Source organism: Octopus bimaculoides, chromosome 28, assembly GCF_046866305.1.
Source record: "Octopus bimaculoides isolate indiv1 chromosome 28, ASM4686630v1, whole genome shotgun sequence".
NCBI classification, from domain to species: domain Eukaryota; kingdom Metazoa; phylum Mollusca; class Cephalopoda; order Octopoda; family Octopodidae; genus Octopus; species Octopus bimaculoides.
Genome location: NC_142955.1, coordinates 14,604,001 through 14,625,454, shown reverse-complemented (window position 1 = coordinate 14,625,454; position 21,454 = coordinate 14,604,001). Strand labels below are relative to the sequence as shown.

The following is a 21,454-nucleotide window of genomic DNA, read 5'->3' as shown; positions in this document are numbered from 1 at the left end:
GGTTGGGTTGGAATGGAGGTGGGAGAGGGAGCTACGAACCAATAGACAGCGTAGGTTGCGGGCACGTTTGAAAGAGGGCAAAGGTGGGTCGGGGAAAATAGGGAGGGTGGTGGTATCTAGCTGGTAACGTGGAAGGCCCGCAGGATCTTCTGACAAAAGGGTAGAGTGGAAGGGTGGAAAAAAAGGGGAAAGGGGATGTGGTTCGGGGATCAGTATGGGGGAAGGAGAGAGGGTGGTAGTGCGATCGATTTGACGAGCGCGGGTAAGGGCAGTTTGGACAAGAGTGGATAGGTGTCCGCGACGCATTTAAACAAGAGGACCAGGTATTGGGACTGGGTCTCGAAATCCTAGTCCCGGTTGCACAAGCGTCGGAGGCGGAGAAGGAACTGGGAGTAGGAGATGGCTCATTTGGTGTGGGAGGAGGAAAAGTTGAGGTAGAAGTGGGAGTCCGTTGGTTTAAAGAAGGCGGAGGTGATGAGAGAGTGGGTGAGAGGATCAACGGAAAGAGAGATAGATCGAGGAAGTTTACGGGATGTGTCAGAGATGGTAGAGATAAATTCGAGAGAAGGGTGGGAGTTAGAAACGAAAGGGATGAAATTGGAGAGCTGTACGCAGGAGAGGCGGGTGGCGCCTATACAGACGTCTGCATAGCGACCGTATAACTCTGGGGTCGGTCCAGAGAAATGTAGGCTTCTTTCGGTTTCCATCTACCAAATACACTCACAAGGCTTTGGTCGACCCGGGGCTATAGTAGATGACCCTTCCCTAAGGTGTTACACAGTGGGACTGAACTCGGTACCATGTGGTTGGGAAGCAAACCTCTTACCACGCAGCCACGTCCACGCCTATTAGTGATATACATACTCTTTTACTTGTTTCAGTCATTTGACTGCGGCCATGCTGGAGCACCGCCTTTAGTCGAGCAAATCGACCCTAGGACTTATTCTTTGTAAGCCTAGTACTTATTCTATCGGTCTCTTTTGCCGAACTGCAAAGTTACGGGGACCTAAACACACCAGCATCGGTTGTCAAGCGATGTTGGGGGACAAACACACACACACAAACATACACACACACACACACATACACACACATATATATATACATATATACGACGGGCTTCTTTCAGTTTCCGTCTACCAAATCCACTCACAAGGCTTTGGTCGACCCGAGGCTATAGTAGAAGACACTTGCCCAAGATGCCACGCAGTGGGACTGAACCCGGGACCATGTGGTTGGTAAGTAAGCTACTTACCACACAGCCACTCCTACGCCTAAGATTTATATTAATTTTCTGTTTGCAAGTTATAATTATTAAATATCACCTCTAATTCCATATTACCTGGAAAATAAGGTATACCGTAATACTCGTGTATTATGGCACTCCGTCGGTTGCGACGACGAGTGTTCCAGTTTATCCGATCAACGGAACAACCTGCTCGTGAAATCAACGTGCAAGTGGCTGAGCACTCCACAGACACGTGTACCCTTAACGCAGTTCTCGGGGAGATTCAGCGTGACACAGAGTGTGAAAAGGTTGGCCCTTTGAAATACAGGTACAACAGAAACAGGAAGAAAGAGTGAAAGCTGTGGTGAAAGAGTACAGCAGGGTTGTAACCACTCCCTGCCGGAGCCTCGTGGAACTTTAGGTGTTTTCGCTCAATAAACACTCACAACGCCCAGTCTGGGAATCGAACTCGCGGTCCTACGACCGCGAGTTCGCTGCCCTAACCACTGGGTTATTGCGCCTCCACAATACTCGTGTAATCATGATGGCTGCATGTATGTGTATGTGAGTATGTATGCCTGTGAGCGCATTTGTGTATGTGTATGTGTAACTCTGTGTGTGTGTGTGTGTGTGTGTGTTTTGTATGTATTTAAACCTTTTATGATTAAGAACCACCGATATTTTCTATTATGCTCAACGTCCCATGAACACCACCACTACCGTAAACATAACAGCCTACCCCACTCCCACCCCCGTACCACGACAATACCACCATCATCACAACCGTCTCCAAACACCACCGCACCTACCATCACCTTTACCTCCACTATCACCTCAACCACCACCACCACCACCACCACCACCACCTCCACCTCCACCACAACAACAACATCGGACAAATCCAAATGATTACGCATTTGTTTATCGAATGTGCTCAGTGAAGCGTGTCTGTTCATAATGATGTGTAACACACCTAGTTTAGTAGTGCGTTAGCGAAGAAATTATATCAAAGTGGACTGTGTTCATCTCAATGAAGTGTGCTGACCAAAGTGGACATCATTGGCTATTATATAGAGTTGTGATATTAGTGGATATTGCTGACAGTTGCGGAAAGTCAATTGCTATCAATTGACAGTTTGAAAACCTGAGCTCTGGTTTGACATTTAGAGTCAGAACTTATCTCTGTGGTAATTCTGAAAGCAGTGAAGAATATCGGTATTTGTAGCTCTGGATTAATATCTAGAGGTAGTGCTGCCCTCCACTATAGTTTTGAATGCAGTGGATAATATTCTTTTTACTACAAGGCGTGGAATTTTGTAAGGAAGTGTTTAGTCAATAACATCGAATTCGTTGCTCAACTGGTATTGAGTCCAAAAGGGTGAAAACCTTTTTATTGAGTCCAAAAAGATGAAAAGCAAAATCGGTCTCGGCGACATTTCAAAGCAGTGAAAAATATTGGCATTTTAGGAGTTCTGACTTGACATCTAGAAACGGTGCTGACCTCTGTGGTAGTCCTGAAAGCAGTAGATAATACAAAAATTTGTGGCCAATCTTGATATTTTGTGACATTACCAATATAAGTGGACGGTCATCCGAGCAGAGGACATTACTTCACTGTCATAGTGGGCAGACCTGACAACGTCTCTCATTGTCCACTGAAAGCGTAGCTACTGCCTCAACCCCAAATTAAGGTAAGTTTTGTTTCATAATCTACTTACTTCGTGTGCATGCGTGCACGTGTGTCTGTGCCTGTGTGAGAGCCTTCGCACGTGTATGTGTGCGTGTGTATATATGTATGTGGCATGTGTTAGGTTTAGGATTGCGGTGCGTAGCGTAGCAGTTAAGGTCCTGATCTCACTCATGATCGTAAGACTGACTTCTTAATTGAGCATTCTACCTTTGAGCAAGATACTTCATTTTTCACATTACTCCAGTCCACTCCATTTAAAATAAGCACAACTGACAGCTGGAGCTGTGTCGGACTGACGTTCTGTTGATTAGGTAGTATTGCACTCTCGGTCACTTAAACGCCTTACAAACCGGAACAAGTTGCGGTCTAATGGATCTGGAGGTTGGAGGTAGTCTTTAAACTTATAACTGTTTTTGCTTAACCCTAGGTCATCTGTAATTGAGCAGATCAATAATCGAAGCTGTTCAGACCATAACGATCTCATCATTTGTTCAGGAATACGGTAACTGTGAATACAAAATCAGGATGTTGTCGTTTTTGTTGTTTTGCTCCTGGTCAAGCCTGGCCGAGGAATTCTATGGTCAGTTATTCCAGTCGCGACCATCCCGTTTTTATTCACATGTATCAGATGTAGAACAACTGTCCGTCTGTATGTCTGTCTGCTTGTCTGTCTGTCTGCTTGTCTGCCTGTCTGTCTGTCTGTCTCTCTCTCTCTTTTTCTCTCAAAAGAACTTCCATGCCTCTTTTTCACATCATTAAAAGCGTGTTCTGTTACCAATCCGTACAACTTTCTCCCCAACGATCTCTCGACTCCCTCTCGTATTCTGCTTTACACCCCCAGAACAACCCCATCGCAAGTAACCACCCAGAAGAATTCAAACTTTCGTTTCGTGTTCGTTACTCGTCAGGAGTTTGGCTGGAGTTTCTCTCCCTTGTTTCTTGAATATATTGACTCGCCTACACTCAAGCATTTCTCCATTCTCTTAACCAAACTTTATCGGTTGTAACCCTAAAGTTTTGAACCTGTTGAAACGAGCAGCGTGAGACGTTTAATATGCTTTCTTGAAGGTTTTCCGTAACATTTATGCTTTGTTCATCATCCTTAAAACAAACCTTATTCAGGGACCTTTTGAGTGGGATGGGCTACTCAACCTGAAGAGAATTCTAACTAGACCCCACTTGCAAGATTATGCGCTGTTTATCTTGATATGAGATCACCATGTCGTGCACATGTGGTTGTGATGCATATGCTTGGTGTACCCCCATCAGTCGGGTAGTCATGATGAGTATACTGCCATTTACTTTGACTACCGTACAAGTGCCGCTGTGCATTGCAGCAATCCAGCCTCTGTAAACGGGTCCGAAACCAGTCACTTTAAGGACGGCTTCCAAGTAGTGATGGTCGACCCTATCGAAAGCTTTCGATTGATCTAAATTAAGGGCCCCACCGAAGCCAGCTTTAGTTCGAGCTCTCTCTTCGATGTATCGCATCAGGTGGAGGTTGTCGTGGATAGACCTGCTCGGGATTGCGCACGTTTGTGCCTCCCCAACCAGACTACCGTCGACAAGCATCAACGTTTCCACTAACACCTTGGCCAGAATCTTGAATTCTGTTTAGCAGAGTTAGGGGCAGAAAATTCCCTACCAGGTTCCCATTGTCGGCGTCTTTTCTCAACAGTGTTCTGACCCTAAATGCAGAATCTGCGATAAATTTGATGAAACAATGGACCATCTCGTCTCAGGATGTCCTGTGCTGACACCAAACGAATACAAAAATTGCCACGATAGGGTAGGCAGTATTTACATTGGAGAATATGTAAACACTACAAAATCAGCACTCCTGCTTAGTGGTGAACATCATCCTGAGCCAGTCGTCGAAAGTAAAAATCTCACTATCCTCTGGGATTTTCCGGTCAACACAACAGAACGATCAAGGCTAATCGACCAGACATAATTATTAAAGACAGGGAAGAAAATACCTGTAAACTAATAGATGTAAGTCTTCTCACTGATAAAAATATTTTTGTCAAGGAATTTGACAAACTAAGTAAATATAAGGGGGGCCTGGAAATTGAAATGCAAAAGATGTGGTACTTTAAACGAGAATTACTCCTGTTATTGTAGGTGCCCTAAGTATGATAAAAAAGGATGTCAGAAACATCTAGATAAGGTCCCAGGAGAACCATGTCTCAAAGAAATCCAAAAGATTGTTCTGACAAGTACTGTGCCCACATCCTTAGAAAAACCCCTATACGTTTAAATGTCTGTGTTGTATTACATGAAAATATTTCGCTACTGTCCCTGCCACGTCTCCTCCCCAAGCTCTCAGTCAAACTGTAACATCTCTTATCCTTCACTCGCCCTAGGACACTGGGTCTCGGCAAGTGACTGTAACAAACATGCAGATTAAAAGTAAAAAATAATAGTAATAATAATAATAATAATAATAATAATAATAATAATAATAATAATAATAGCCACACCTGAAGTTGCTGGAAAACATTGGTGCGTTTGGTTGAAGAAAAGAAACACTAGAAATAAGAGACTGAGAGCACTACACTGGCAGCCCCACACTTTGCTTTGAAGGGTCAGCCTTGGGAACGAGCAAGTGTCACCACTGTACCGCGTCCGTAATAGAGTGGACGAAACCCTTGTTCATATCGCGAACGAATGCCCTAGACTTGCCCAAAACAACTACAAGTTGTGGCGACATGATCAGGTAGCAGAAGTGCTATATTGGAAACTGCGAAAAGTGTGGACTAGAGAGATATAAGATCTGGTATGAGCACAAACCGCAAAGAGTGGCGGAGTTGGAGACTTGCAAAATCCCAATCCAAATAGATCAGGTATTAGAACATAACAGACCGGACCTAGTGGTGGTCGACAAGATGCACCACATGTGATAGATGTTGCGTGCCCTTCTGACCCACGAATAGTCACGAAGGAAGGCGAAAAAATAGATAAATACAACCCTCTTAAGTACGAAATAGCCCGACTATGGAAAATGAAGAAGGTTAAGAGAATGTTAATTATTGTTGGATCCTTGCGGACAGTATCAGAAGACATCAAGAGAAATATAAAGGAAATTGGAATAGAGTGCTGAGTAGAACTGATACAAAAGGTTTGCCACATTGGCACGACCAGAATAATCAGGAAAGTATTAGATAGTGAAAAGAACAGATAACATAGTGTCGTAGGCTGCAGGGAGCCAGCCCGCCCGCCACGCATGCAAGGTTCCAGGAGTTACAACAAAAACCTGTGATAAAAAAAAGAAAACCTGGCATCCCGTTGCTTACGATGATGAGGGTTCCAGTTGACCGGATCAACGGAACAGGCTGCTCGTGAGATTAACGTACAAGTGACTGAGCACTATACAGACATGCGTACTTTTCACTTATTTTTCAGGGAGATTCAGTGTGACAGAGAATGTGACAAGGCTGACCCTTTGAAATACAGATAGTATTCATTTTGCCAGCTGAAATCGAACTCGCGACCTAGCCAAATACCCTAACCACTAAACTACGCTCCTTCACTCCCTGTGATAAAAAGAAATAATAATATACACTGTTTCCCCTTCATTATCTTCTTTCTAAAACACTGTTTCCCCTTCATTATCTTCTTTCTAAAACACTGTTTCCCCTTCATTATCTTCTTTCTAAAACACTGTTTCCCCTTCATTATCTTCTTTCTAAAACACTGTTTCCCCTTCATTATCTTCTTTCTAAAACACTTTCCCCTTCATTATCTTCTTTCTAAAACACTGTTTCCCCTTCATTATCTTCTTTCTAAAACACTGTTTCCCCTTCATTATCTTCTTTCTAAAACACTGTTTCCCCTTCATTATCTTCTTTCTAAAACACTGTTTACCCTTCATTATCTTCTTTCTAAAACACTGTTTCCCCTTCATTATCTTCTTTCTAAAACACTGTTTCCCCTTCATTATCTTCTTTCTAAAACACTGTTTCCCCTTCATTATCTTCTTTCTAAAACACTGTTTCCCCTTCATTATCTTCTTTCTAAAACATTGTTCTTCGTTCCCACACTTTTTCCTTCTCAGTCATTTTCCTGTCCATATTTTTCTCGCTTTCTCGTCTCTTCCATAAGTTTCTCTACATCTCTTCTCTTTTTCCTTCTCTTATTTACCCCACCCTTTTCACCATTTCTCTCTTTCTCTTTGTTTCTGTTGATTCTAGTGCAGGATGTACCAGTTTCCTTCTACCGATCCAACCGTGACCATCGTGCTGCTGGTAAACCTTGCAACAATTCTGACCGGTGCCACAGACCAGAATTTTGATGAAGCATATTACAAATCTTTGGTTCCTGGTTATTCCTATGGTTATCTTCAGACATCTCAAACAGACAAATTCTATCCAAGCCGAAGTCAACTGGAATGTGCCATCATCGCTCTAAACAGCCAATCGGAATTCTTTTCTTACAATAAAGTCAGCCAAGTTTGTAAGAATTACTCACCGAAAAATATAATGACAGTCATTAACATGCTGGACAGCAATGAGATTTCCTACTACAAAAGTAAGTGAATGATTATTATTTTCATATGCACCCAACAGATTAGATTGTTGGCAAAGAAAAAAATCCTAACATCGAGCGACAACAACTGACTTTAGATGCCAAGAACCCTCCTAAGTATCCTAGCTATCCCTAATAGCAGTGTTTTCTGGAGCTGTACTAAATTGGGTTTTATGCCTATTTCCTCTACCCATCTGTTCAAATCTTTAGGGACAGATCCTAATGCACATATAACTACTAGGATGTATTTTACCCACACTTTCCATAGTCTCTGTAATTCAATGGTTAGGTCCTGATACTTAGCTATTTTTTCTCTACCTCTCATATTGATTTTTTCATCATTTAGGACTGTGAAGTCAATTATCCGGTACTTTCTATTCTCTTTTTGTACTACTACCAAATCAGGCCTTTTAGCTTCTATTACTCTGTCAGTTTGAATGTTAAAGTCCCAAAACATCTTGTATTTCTTACTTTCTAGTACTTTACTAGGTTCATGTTCATACCATGTATCACTATGTTCAAATCTTAGCTTTCTACACAACTCCCAGTGAACCACTCTCTTTAGATTGTCATGTCTTTTCTTGTATTCTTTCTATGCCAGCATGCAACATTTACTTAGCATATGAGTAACACTTTCCACTTTTGATTTGCATAATTTACATTGGAAATCTACTTGGTTCTTGTCTATCTTGGCTTTTATCCAATTAATCCTTAATGCTTGATCTTGTGCAGCTACGATCAAACTTTCTGTCTCCCTCTTCAGCTTTTCATTCTGCAGCCATAACCATGTCTCACTACTACTCTTTGCTGCAACTGTCTTTGGGAATCTACTATGCAACGTCTTCTCCTGCCAGTCAAATAATCTCTGGTCTTTTTTTTCTGGCTTTTAACTTCGTTCGAGTTTTGGTTTCCCTATGTCTTGCTGTGACTGTAGCAGCTTTTAATAAACTTTCTTCACAAAACTGCTACCCTTGTGGCACAATTTGAAACCATTATTATCATTATTATTTTATGTTTGACTTTTGTTTTGCATTTGTACAAGTTGGATCCAAGTCTCACCCAGAGACCTCAAGAGACAACAAGTTAGAAGTTCATGTAGGTGTTATGCCTAGGGTACCATATATTTGGATTTGTACAGTTTTGTTCAAGTGAATGTTTAAGAAACCATAAGAAAATTATGTTTGCTTTAAAATTTGAGATCACATAGACAGTATTTTACGTAGGATATGGGCAGTTCCCATGAGCACTATCTTTTGGACTTCAGCCATTTTGGGGTTTCCTGGTATCTTATCATTATTATTATTATTATTATTATTATTATTATTATTATTATTATTATTATTATTATTATTATTATTTTCGTTGTTGTTGCTTTGCTTTACGACGATCGGCTGAATAATTAATAGGCCGACCAAAATACTCTCATGGAATGTGACCAAATGAGGTTTATCTTTCAACATAGCTACACCTTGCGGTACACACATTTCTCTCATCGGTGTTGCAATGTTTGGATCCCATTAGTGGAGAAGCTTTTATTCTGCTGGTGAAAAAAAAAAAAAACTATGAAAAAGCAGATATGACGTCATTATCCCTGCAGTACAGGTTATCAGGCAAGTGTTTTCTCATGTTGGAGAACAGACGATGGTCAAATGGGGTCAAAGCAGAAGAACAGGGAGGATGACCAGGAACGAATGTTACACACACACACACACACACACACACACACACACACACACACACACACACGTGTGTGAGTGTGAGTCTGTGTTTGTCCCCACTCCCACCGCTTGACAAACGGTGCTGGTGTGTTTATGTTTCCGTAACTTAGCGGTTCGACATAAGCGACCTGTAGGATAATTACTATGCTTCAAAAAATAAGTACTAGGGCAGATACATTCAACTAAAATCTTCTTCAAGGCGGTGCCCCAGTATGGTCGCTGTCTAATAAATGAAACAAGTAAAAGCTGAAAGAAAAAAAGATGAAAAGTTTCGTGTTAATTCAAATAACATTAGGAAGGATTTATGTAATTTCAAGGAAAGCAACGGACGAAACTAATCGGCCAAACCAACATTGATATGGCTTGGTTGATGAGTTGTTTTATCGATATGGAACGTTTCCGATATTCATGTGTGTGGCATGTTATCAAACGATTTCTGATAATCAGATAATCCATGTTTTCTTCTTTTATTACTGTTTTTAATTCTGTTACAGCTTCGCTTCTTTGTAGCTTCTACTTACTGCTGCACATCCATTTCCGGTAACTTTTGTTACGATGTTATTGTTCGTTAAGCGGTTATTGTCGAACGATATGAAGGCGCGTGCCATTTTGGTTGGTGTGTGGGGTCTTGTGCGAATGACTTATTGTTACGTTGCTCTGCGATCACTTAGACATCTAATGTGTAGCAAACCATACATTTGTGCAAGCAATATCGATTTGATAGAGAGGATTGAGCTTAATGCACAGTATAGGCATTTGATAACAATAGATGAATCATTTGTGCAGGTTGTTTAGCAAAAAATTGTGGAACGCTCATCTGTCGTCTATGACAAGAGGGTTCGTTCTATGGCCGTACAATATGAGTTATCAGAGCGGCGAAGGAAAAGAGTCTTTTAGGGGCGTTGACTAGGTTATTTGTTTCAAATAGGGCGGTCTGTGTTCCAATCCCGCTAAGTTCAACGTCATCTTTTATCCATTCGGGATCGATGCATATAAACCAATCTCGGGGAACTGATTACTAGAACTGTCAGAGTGTGAACCGAAATGATTTGCTGTACTCTTTCCAAATCTTCGCACTCAGGCAACAACGCAAAGGACAAGGTATATTGACCTTAAAAGCAGCTCACTTTTCTTTAGGCAACCTCGGTGGCGCAGAGGAGAGATGCATGAATACTCAACTGCTGGGTTTCTATAAAAATAAAAGGGAAAACGAAATAGCTTGTCCATGTCTCGGAGGATCTTAATGCTATATTTTAGGTGCTAGCGTAGCTGTATGGTTGAGAAGCTAGCAAAATTTGAAACCCTTATTATTATTATTATTATTATTATTATTATTATTATGTTTTTTTTTCTTCTTTCTTTAAATTTTCTTCCATTTCTCGCCGAGTGTTTTTCGTACACCTTCGCAATGATTCAATCTCAGTTTTCAATTCTACTCCTCCAGTTTGATTTTCTTTTCGAATTTGGTATTGTTGGCTTTTTGGGTGTTAAACAGCGTCTTTCGATTACCTTAGCAACAGAGTAAATGATTTCATTTAACTTATTAAGATCGGGTTTTAGTTGTATGATTTCTTGTGTAACGCAGTTGCCAATTCTTATTTGCTTTTTATGTTGGTGTGCATTTGAGAGTTTATGGAGTGGTTCCCTATCATTCATATTTGTATGCCCTACAACTGCAAGCTCATTCAGAACTTCCTGCTTCATTTCGATGACAGATTTTCTATGTTGTATAGCAAATATGTGGTCTTCAAATTCTGTTTCGACATCATTTTCCTGGCTGTTTTTCCTAGGATCATTATATTATCCTTTTTCTTCAGGCTCTTGAGTGTGCTATATTTTAGGTACAGGCGTTTTAGGTGTTTCTTTTATGATCTGTTCGGCTCTTGGTGAGAATCCAGGTTTTCTTTTCAACTTTCTTCCTTTTCTGGATCTTACATCATTTTCACAGATTAGTTCATAATATTAGTTCATAATAATTCATATTTCCCCTCTAATTAATTCAGTCTCTTTTTCAATTCTATTATTATTATTATTATTATTATTATTATTATTATTATTATTATTATTATTATTATTATTATTATTTCAGGTAGTGAATGGATAAAAGCCTATGCCCTATCAATGGGAGCAAATTCGTTAATCTACAATTCCATACTCAATATAGGAAGTCCTTCAACTTGGAATGTGGACAAATGCAATGGCGACTATTGTCCAAATTTCTTCCGACACCCAATACTCGATATCTGGAACAAACTTCCAATTGATCAGGTATGCATGCAGACACGCACACACACACACACACACACACACACACACACACACACACACACACACACACACACACACACACACACACACACACACACACACACACACACACACACACACACATGCGTAGGTGCATGACTTGAAATTTTGGCGATTGGGAAGCTAGTTGCTTACTCCTCCCCACATCCAGTGTTTAACTAGTCCTTTTTTTCATTGACTCTCGAAAGGATGAAAGGCAGAGTCGACCGCAGCGGAATTTGAACTCAGAACGAAATGGGTCACCAGAAATGCCATCTATAATGGAAGTCGCTCATACAAACGTACACACACATACAAGCACCAAAACTATGTGCTTCTTGTTTGTTTGGAACAGCCGCGACGACAGTAATCATTACACTGTAAAAGACTGGCCTAAAAGAGATGAGCGCATAGTTGGTCAGTACAATGTACAGCATATGCCACTGGTAGACCCTCAAAAGATCTTCACATCAAACTCGGTCCCATGAAAAACATTGTAAATGCAATGACATACGGTGGTTGTGGCTTCCAGTACCTAAAAGTAAAATTTGGTGCAGAGGAAAGTGACGCAAAACCGAAGCAGGTATTTTCATTAGACCCGAGATCAGGGAATTGATGTTTGGTAGCAAATTCAGAGGTAAACTGAATCCATTTGAGCTCACAGCATGGGATTCATTCATGTTAATGGTATAGAACTTTCTCGGAAATCATAGAGCTGAAAACTATGCCGATATAATAAGCAATATGCTAACAACGTATGAAAGAATGGGATGCCGAATGTCCCTTAAAATGCACTTCTTGCATTCTCATCTTGATTTTTTTCCCAACGAATCTTGGTGCCGTTAGTGATCAGCATGGTGAGAGGTTCCACCAAGACATATCTAAGATGGAAACGAGGTATCAAGGCCGATTCAATCCACACATGATGGGTGACTACTACTGGTTTCTACAACGGGAGACCAGCACGATGCTTAAGCAAAAGAGCAAATGTCTCAAATATTTCTGAGCTGAGCATATAAAAAATAAAGTGAGTATTCCCTTAACATAAATATACAATGTACCATTATATTATAATGTTATTTGCCTTAAACATAAATATACTATACACAGTACTAATATACTATCATAATAATTATTTACTTTGAACTTAACTATTCCTGATACTAATAGAGTATTAATATATAATTATGCGTATAACTCAAAATCCTGACGCACTACAGCAATTCTGAATTCAAATTCGGAATCAGCGGACTCGATTAATTTAGTACAGCACCATTTGTCTGGGTAGCAGACAATAATTTTCTTTGTTGCCCAGTGTTATAATATATCAATTCGATATAACAAGTAACCCCATCACCTTCAACTTAATACCAACGCAAGAAGCTTGTTTGAATTAGTTTACTTTGAAAACATCGTGAGTGGTGGACCCTTGATAAAATTGATGGATAATTACATGCAGAGCAGTTGCTGCAGTAGAAACATATGTTGGTCATTGTTATATATGCTGTTGGAGACTTTTTAATAAAAAAGGTTGGATGTGAATAAATCTCCATATATATATATATACACAAACACACATATACAACGAGCTTCTTTCAGTTTCGTCTACAAAATCCACTCACAAGGCTTTGGTCGGGACCCAAGGCTATAGCAGAAGACATTTGCCCAAGGTACACGCAGTGGGACTGAACCTGGAACCATGTGGTTGGTAAGCAAGCTACTTACCACACGGCCACTCCGGCTCCTACATATCTATCTATCTATCTATCTATCTATCTATCTATCTATCTATCTATCTATCTATCTATACACACACACACACACATACATATGTGTGTGTGTGTATATTCACACACACACATGCCTAGGTACATATGCACACACATACGTGCATTCACACACCCACATGTATATGTAAAATTTATATATTTTTTTTTCATTTTTTCAGGTGAAACTTGTGTTATACAAAAACCAAACAGCTGTTGTAACAATGGTTTTTAATGGACGAAATACAACCCTTGAAAACTGGTTCTCTGATAAAAATCTGGAAAGTTCTCCATGGGACGATCTCGCAACAAGCAGCAAAAATAGTTTCTCAATGGTTGGCGTTGTGTAGGTCACCATTATCACTTTACATTACTTAATTACATTTAGATTCTAGGTTCAAATTTAACCGAGATCAGTTTCGCTTTTCACTCTTTCAGAGCTGATGAAGAGAGAAAATAAATAAATAAATTAATAAATACAAAGGAAATCCAAGATGGATGTTCTCACTTCTGTGCCTTTTCTCCGAAATTCCTGATATAGAGACTGTTTGGAGTTACTTTACATTTTCCAAAACAATACATTAAATTCATTATATGAATATTTTAATATAAATTATTAATTATTTCTAGATTATGTTTTAATAAACGTTATCTATCTATCTATCTATCTATCTATCTATCTATCTATCTATCTATCTATCTATCTATCTATCTGTCTGTCTGTCTATCTAACTGTTGTTGACACTCTGTCGCTTACGACATCGAGGGTTCCAGTTGATCCGATCAACGGAACAGCCTGCTCGTGAAATTAACGTGCAAGTGGCTGAGCACTCCACAGACACGTGTACCCTTAACGTAGTTCTCTGGGATATTCAGCGTGACACAGTGTGACAAGGCTGACCTTTTGAATTACAAGCACAACAGAAACAGGAAGTAACAGAATTGATACCATGTTGATTTTGGTGAGAAACTCATGAGTGAGAAGAGCTCGGTGACAGGGGGCATTGTCGTCGTGAAGAATCCAATTCTTCGCGGACATTATGATTGCTTGCGATTGGCCAGCCACATCAGCAATGTCATTGATTGTCCTCCGACCATCCTCCTGCACAAGCTGATGAATTTTTTCTCCACATTTCCGGGGGTGACGCTCGTGGCAGGTCTTCCAAATCGCTCATCGTCTTCCACGTACATTCTTTCGCTTCTGAAGCACCTGTGTCACTAGAAACATTGCGTATGACCCATTTGTCTCGTCGCCGTAAGCTTGCCGAACTATGTTCAATGTTTCTTTAGCAGACTTCCCAAGTTTAACGCAAAATTTCACGCTGGCTCTTTGTTATGAGAGAGAGTTATGCAGTAACAGCAGGATAAAGTGATGGATTGTTACCAACTTAATGTGGCAGTCCCAGGAAAGGGGAGAATGCTACTGCTATTTAGCCCCAAGAAACACCGTTTCTAGTTGACTACGGGACACAAGTGTTCTGTGTCCTTAAATTTTCAAACAGGGGAGATAAGCATCTCTACCCAACAAAGCCAATACCCAGAGACTAGTTTCAGGGTAATTGCTCTTTATCAGTCTGGCCTTGTTACATGTCGCTGCTAAACCGCTGGTGAAAACATAGAATTTCAAGTGAAATAAAATTCTCTGATCTACAAAAATAGAATATTGCATTTCTAAATCTCTCAGAGAGAGATATGCATAACTCCCTCTGAGAGATTTCGAAATGCAATATTTATATATAGGAGTGGCTGTGTGGTAAGTAGCTTGCTTACCAACCACATGGTTCTGGGTTCATTCCCACTGCGTGGCACCTTGGGCAAGTGTCTTCTACTATAACCTTGGGCCGACCAAAGCCTTGTAAGTGGATTTGGTAGACGGAAACTGAAAGAAGTCCATCGTATATATATGTATGTGTGTGTATGTGTGTTTCCCCCCCCCCCCCCCCCATCGGTTGACAACCGATGCTAGTGTGTTCACGTCCCCGTAACTTAGCGGTTCGGCAAAGAGACCGATAGAATAAGTACTAGGCTCACAAAGAATAAGTCCTGAGGTCGATTTGCTCTACTAAAGGCGGTGCTCCAGCATGGCCGCAATCAAATGACTGAAACAAACAAAAGAATAAAAGAATATATATATATATATATACATATATATATACATACATATATATATATATATATATATATATATATATATATATATATATATATATATATATATATGTATATGTGTGTGTGTATATATATATATATATATATATATATATATATATATGTGTGTGTGTGTGTGTGTGTGTGTGTGTGTGTGTGTGTGTGTGTGTGTATATTAAATGATTAATACGGAAGACGGTGTTTAACATCACTCGTTTCGGGTATATTCTGCACTGCTCTCTAGTAGGCGTGGAACGATGTAATGGCACCAGATGCAACGTACAGTGCAAAGGAGACTGTTCCCAGATTTACATTCTATTTTCACTTCAAGTTGTATACTGATGGGGAGATGCCAACAGTTCGGACACATTTGGTAAAGTGAGAAAGATGTGGCCAGGAAAAATAATAAACGGGTAAAGACACAGAGCATCTAATATAAAAAAAAGGGGGTTGGGGTGTTTCTATTTGTGGTCAAGAAGTCGTTGCTAGAAAATATTAAAAAAATTACAAAGAATCCAGTGTAAATGGAGGGGTGTGTAAGCGTTTGATGGCTGGCTAGAGCAGTCAAGCACGATGATGGGATCAGATACCGACAACTACTCACACGCACAGACAGACATTCATACACATACATATGTATACTTGTGCGCGTACGCCTGTATACATTGACGCACACAAGCACTCACCCACACGCACGTGCACACAATTCTACGCATACTTACATCTCAACAAACATCGGTCATCCTTCATGTGAATGTACGTGCCTATTGACAGGATATATACAACAGGCTTCTTCCAGTTTCCGTCTACCAAATCTACTCACAAGGTTTTGGTCTGCTCGAGGCTATAATAGAAGACACTTGCCCAAGGTGCCATGCAGTGGGACTGAACCCGGATCCATCCGTTTGGGAAGCAAGCTTCTTACTACACAGCCACGTCTGTGCCTATTCATGAAGATCTGAACATGCGCAAAATCTGTGCAAAGTTTGATGTCAAGGTGGACAGTGACAAACATTCTAGTAACCAATTACTTGAAAGGGATGAACATTAGAACTGTTCCTCAACTTCCCTGCCGTCCAGACCCTGTACCCTGTAACTTTTGGTTGTTCCCAAAGCTGAAGGAGATCTTGAGGGACAGTCGTTTTGAAGACGGAAGTTGTAGTAAGGGTCCTAGGCACCTTTATTTTGAATGACTACGATGGGGCCATCACGAAGTGAATGGAGCGCTACAACATATACATTTTAAGTCAGGCAAATTTAGTTTGAAGGAAATTAAAGTTTTATTCTTCTTTCAGATTAATAAATGTCTCATGAAAACGACTGAACACTTCTGGAATTCACAAGAAAATGTAAAACCAGCCCTTTTATATTTTTCTCCCAACAGAAGCGTCCGCCGATTTTATGTGTCAGCTTTTCACAAAGGATGTCCCGGTGATACCGGCTGGTTGTGTATTAATGAAAAATTCCTTGCATGTGCTTGGGAAAGGTCAAGCTATTTCCCTTCAATCTTATACTCTAATACAAAGTCGAAAACCATATGGCGTAACGGTAAGTATTTCGTCGTCTGTCTATTTTATCACCTTGGCTTTTCGTCTCGTGCCAATGTTATTTTTTGAACCAGTTGAAGACACACAAGATGTCGAAATATCGTTCACTAGATAACAATGGCACTCTTCTTTTAATTTCGATTATATATCTTCAGGAGGAGTTATCTCAATCCTTTCTATATTATTATTATTATAGATAATATTAGGACTGGTATGACTCCTCTGGAGAGAATATGTAAATAAAAAAGAAGAGCTCCCATAATTAAATTTGCTGAACGATATTTCGGTATCTCGTGTACCTTCAACGGGTTCAAAATTTGATATGTCAGTCTACTTCATTTTTTAAATATTTATTTATTTATTTATTTATTTATTTATTATTATTATTATTATTATTATTATTATTATTATTATTATTATTATTATTATTATTATTATTATTATTATTATATTATTATTATTATTAATAATAATAACAATAATAATAATAATGAAAAGAAGAAGAAGAGGAGGAATAAATGTCCTGATGCAGTACCAGGTAGTGGCTTTCATGGCTTCTCATCTTAACTGTTTGGAAGTGTTATCATGTACACTGTTTTGTCTTGGTATAAAAGAAGGGCTACAGCAAATATTCTGCTCAACACCACAGCTTTGCTTGTCAATTGTTTGACTGTAACCAGTTGTTTGACCATATCCCTTAGTGGCTCACAATATGTGCATCAATGTCTCCATGAGCAGAAATAGTGGAGGAGCATCATAGCCATGTGTTGAGAGGAATTCTTTGGGGTTTGAATAAATGATGATGATGATGATGATGATGATGATGATGATGATGATGATAATGATGATAATGTTGTTACTTTCAGGATATGGAACAGCTGATTCCATGGCCATATTCATTCGAATGAAACCGAACTAATCAGTCGCAGGATATCCACACCAGCTGCTATTCCGAGTGTTAATTGTTGTTGTTATTATTGTTATCGGCCAATACCAAGTCGACCGCCACCAATGCTCACAATTCAACTGATCAATACCCCCACCTCCTCGCCACAATAAACCTTCGATCCAACATTGACTGACTTCGGGATTCTCGTCTGCTTGATATGATGATGTTCTGTGTATATCTTCTCTTTTTTAATTTTCGAGTAAATTCTGACCGTTCACCGATTTCGTAGCAAGGTTGTGAAGGAAAACATCTTGTTTTAACCATCGCTCTTAAAATCTTAAGAATGTCTTGCAAATTTTTATACCCCCAGATATCGCGATCATTTGTAGCATATAGATTAAGGATTTGGATTCTCTCCCCAAGGTTTCAAGTTCAACGTTACTTTGCTCCAGACAAGTTGGTATTTATTCTGTTGCTTCAATAATAATGGATATGAAGCTGAAAGTGTATCATGGGTACTACATTTGCCAACCCCTTATCAATGGTTCATAGATGTCTTCTTTTTCTTGTAATTTTCGAACCACATTCTTGTCCAGAGGGCAGCTGATTTCCAAAGTATAACGATATGTGGTTGGTTGTATTTTAACTTGGTAGCTATTTCAAATTTCAAGTCGCACCAGTACTCTTTTGACCCATCGGTCTTAATATGATCAACTTCGTTTGTAGCTATTCTCCTTTTTATCCTGTTCTAGACTCTTCTGGCCACCTTATCATGTTTCATGGGAAGATAATATTTGAAAGACAGTCTCTCACAGTTGACAACAACGTGGTTGATGTCTTCAATCTTGGACTTGCACAGCTGATATTTGTTGTGTCAACGCTTTCTGCCTTTTATGTCCTAGATACTGGGAGGGATCTCTTCGTACATATGCACGTACAGGACCGGATTTAAACCATGGGAGGTCCGGGGCACTTCAGGTTCGGTGGGCCCCTTATACACAAGAATTAAAATCTTAGAAAATAATTACCAAATTTAAATCTCAAACCCCATTTATTTCATGTAATTGAATTTGATGAGTTAGTAGAGAAAGTTTAAATAAATGACTAAAATGTTGCTTTATAGATACACTTAAAAATTCAAATTTCGTTTTTCACGCATCCACTTGCGGTGTTTGGCTTTTCTTTCATTACGAAAAGTACAATGAAGGAAGGAAGAGTGTGGTAAGTTTTTTTTTTCTTTTAGTGTGAGTTACAAATGTAGAATAAGATAAAATGACAGAAAATTACGATTAAGGAAAAAAAAAATCATTTTGTGATTGTTGCTGTTCCAAAGGCATGATGAGTGTGTGTGTGTGTGTGTGTGTATGTGTGTGTGTGTGTGTGTGTGTGTGTGTGTGTGTGTGTGTGTGTGCGTGCGTGGGTGCGTGCGTGCGTGTGTGTGTATGTGAGTGTGTGTGCGTCTGTGTGTGTGAGAGAGAAGGAGAGCTAGCGAGAAAGAAAGAGAGACATTATTGATTTTGACCCAGTTACTAATTTTGCGCCATTTCCTTGTAGCAATTCAAAGTATTTGACGGGAAGAATGACGAAAAATATATTAAAAAAATAAAGAAAAAGGTTCAATTTTAAGAAACATTTGAATATATATGCAATAATTCTAAAGCTGAAAAAGAATGCTTTTAGCTGTTGAGAGATGTAATTTTATAATTAAAACACACAGCCACACCTGCGCTTATTTGTTCGTAATTTTTTAATTAATTCTTATTTTTTTAATTTTTAAACGTAATATATATTCATCCCTAATCTCGTTTTAACCTCACGACTTATATACTCCTCCATTTATAACGATTTACCAACATACTGCATAACTAATATCTATTCTATTTTATGTTTGCTGATTCTAGACTTTTAATCTTAGTTAATCTAATTTTCTTGATTTTTAAAATCTTTTTAATACATTATATATTTACGCCAATCACTTTTACCCTCACTCTCCTTCATAGGGCTGTTATTTTGGTACCACTAGCTAATCCTCAATCTATACATCTTATTTGTTTATTCATAGTTTCTATATTTGGTTCCTCTTTTCACTATTTTCTATATATTTTTAAATATCTTTTCCATTCACTTTTGGAGTGAGTAAAGGTGCTTCGTTTCCCTTTTCTTCTGAACTTTTTCACCCGCCGTTGTTATAAACAGTCCATCTTTTGTCACCTGTGATTGTTTTTTTCATAAAAATCTGATGTTCTTCATAGCTCAAAACTGTTTTCATACATCTCGTATTGGCGGAGAATATTTCCAGGGTCTATTGAGGTAGTGAATGACTTTTCTCATCCATGTGTATTCGAGCGTGTTAAATGCGACCTAAATTCATACGGTGTCGTGTTTAACACGCTCGAATTTATATATATATATATATATATATATATATATATATATATATATATATATATATAAGACTGGAGATGAAGAAAAAAGGTTGGTCATTCCTCTAAAAATCCTTATAAACTATTATGATTTCTGATGAACTTATAAACAATTGTGAACTTATTTTACTGCCTATTTTAAACACTTTTATATAAACTGCTTAAACACAAAGCCTTGCAATTTACTTTTGAAAATCTTTTTTTAAAGTGAAACCGGTCAAGTCAATAAACATCTGTAAAAGATCGCTGCATTTTCAAATCCTCTTCCTTATATATTTTCACTCATGCGATACCTTCCATTTTTACTTTGTTGTGTGTATATATATATATATATATATATATATATATATATATATATATATGTATGTATGTATATATGTATGTATGTATATATATATATATATGTATCTATCTATCTATATATGGAGATATATATATATAGTCAAATTGAATAAATTACGTTAAAAATAACAATAACAAACAACAAGAAGACGTGCACATGGACTGTATTTGTATGACGCTCTGTAAAAGAAGAGAGTTTTTGACGTTCCGAGTATAGCTCTTCATTGGAAAAGAAAAAGGGAAAAAAGGAAAAGCCCAAAGAGACAAAAAAGTCAACAAAAGCACGTGAGTAGTTACATTGCTGAAGTGACTGGAAGTGGAAAGAGATAGATAAAAAGTGCTTTTTCTTTTGGCACAAGATAGTGTGAAGATGGTCAGTGTGTGGTGTGTGTGTGTGTGTGTGTGTGTGTGTGTGTGTGTGTGTGTGTGTGTGTGTGTGTGTGTGTGTGTGTGTGTGTGTGTGTGTGTACATATATATATATATATATTATATGTGTATATACTCTTCAAAGTGACACACAGTTACTGATCTAATAAATAGAAAATTATTATTTCTAAATCTCTGAACGAGAGACATTCAGTAACAATACTCTAGAAAAATACGGCCTTAGGGCCAAAAGGCAAGAAGTTATCCCTGTAACTTAGTGACTTAGACTTAAAAGAGAAAAGCACTGGGGTCGTTTCCTTCGGCTAAAATGTGCATGGCTGCAGTCTAATGACGGAAACAAGTAAAAGATATATATATATATATATATATATATGACGGGCTTCTTTTAGTTTCCGTCTACCAGATCCACTCACAAGGGTTTCGTTGGCCTGAAGCTGATGTAGAAAGAACTTATTTAAGGTGCCATGGGACAGAACCTGGACCCATGTGGCTGGAAAGCAGC

General features: G+C 38.9%; 1 protein-coding gene across 1 annotated transcript; it reads left to right on the top strand.

The window, feature by feature from the left end:
• Positions 1 to 218: 218 nt before the first annotated feature.
• On the top strand, positions 219 to 20,152 carry LOC106873068 (uncharacterized). Its single transcript, XM_052977796.2, has 6 exons — positions 219 to 2,919; positions 7,112 to 7,448; positions 11,253 to 11,431; positions 13,398 to 13,561; positions 16,748 to 16,911; positions 17,777 to 20,152. Exons 2-6 carry the CDS (start codon positions 7,118 to 7,120, stop codon positions 17,827 to 17,829), a joined length of 891 nt encoding a protein of 296 aa, XP_052833756.1. The 5' UTR covers positions 219 to 2,919; positions 7,112 to 7,117; the 3' UTR covers positions 17,830 to 20,152.
• The last annotated feature ends 1,302 nt before the right edge of the window (positions 20,153 to 21,454 follow it).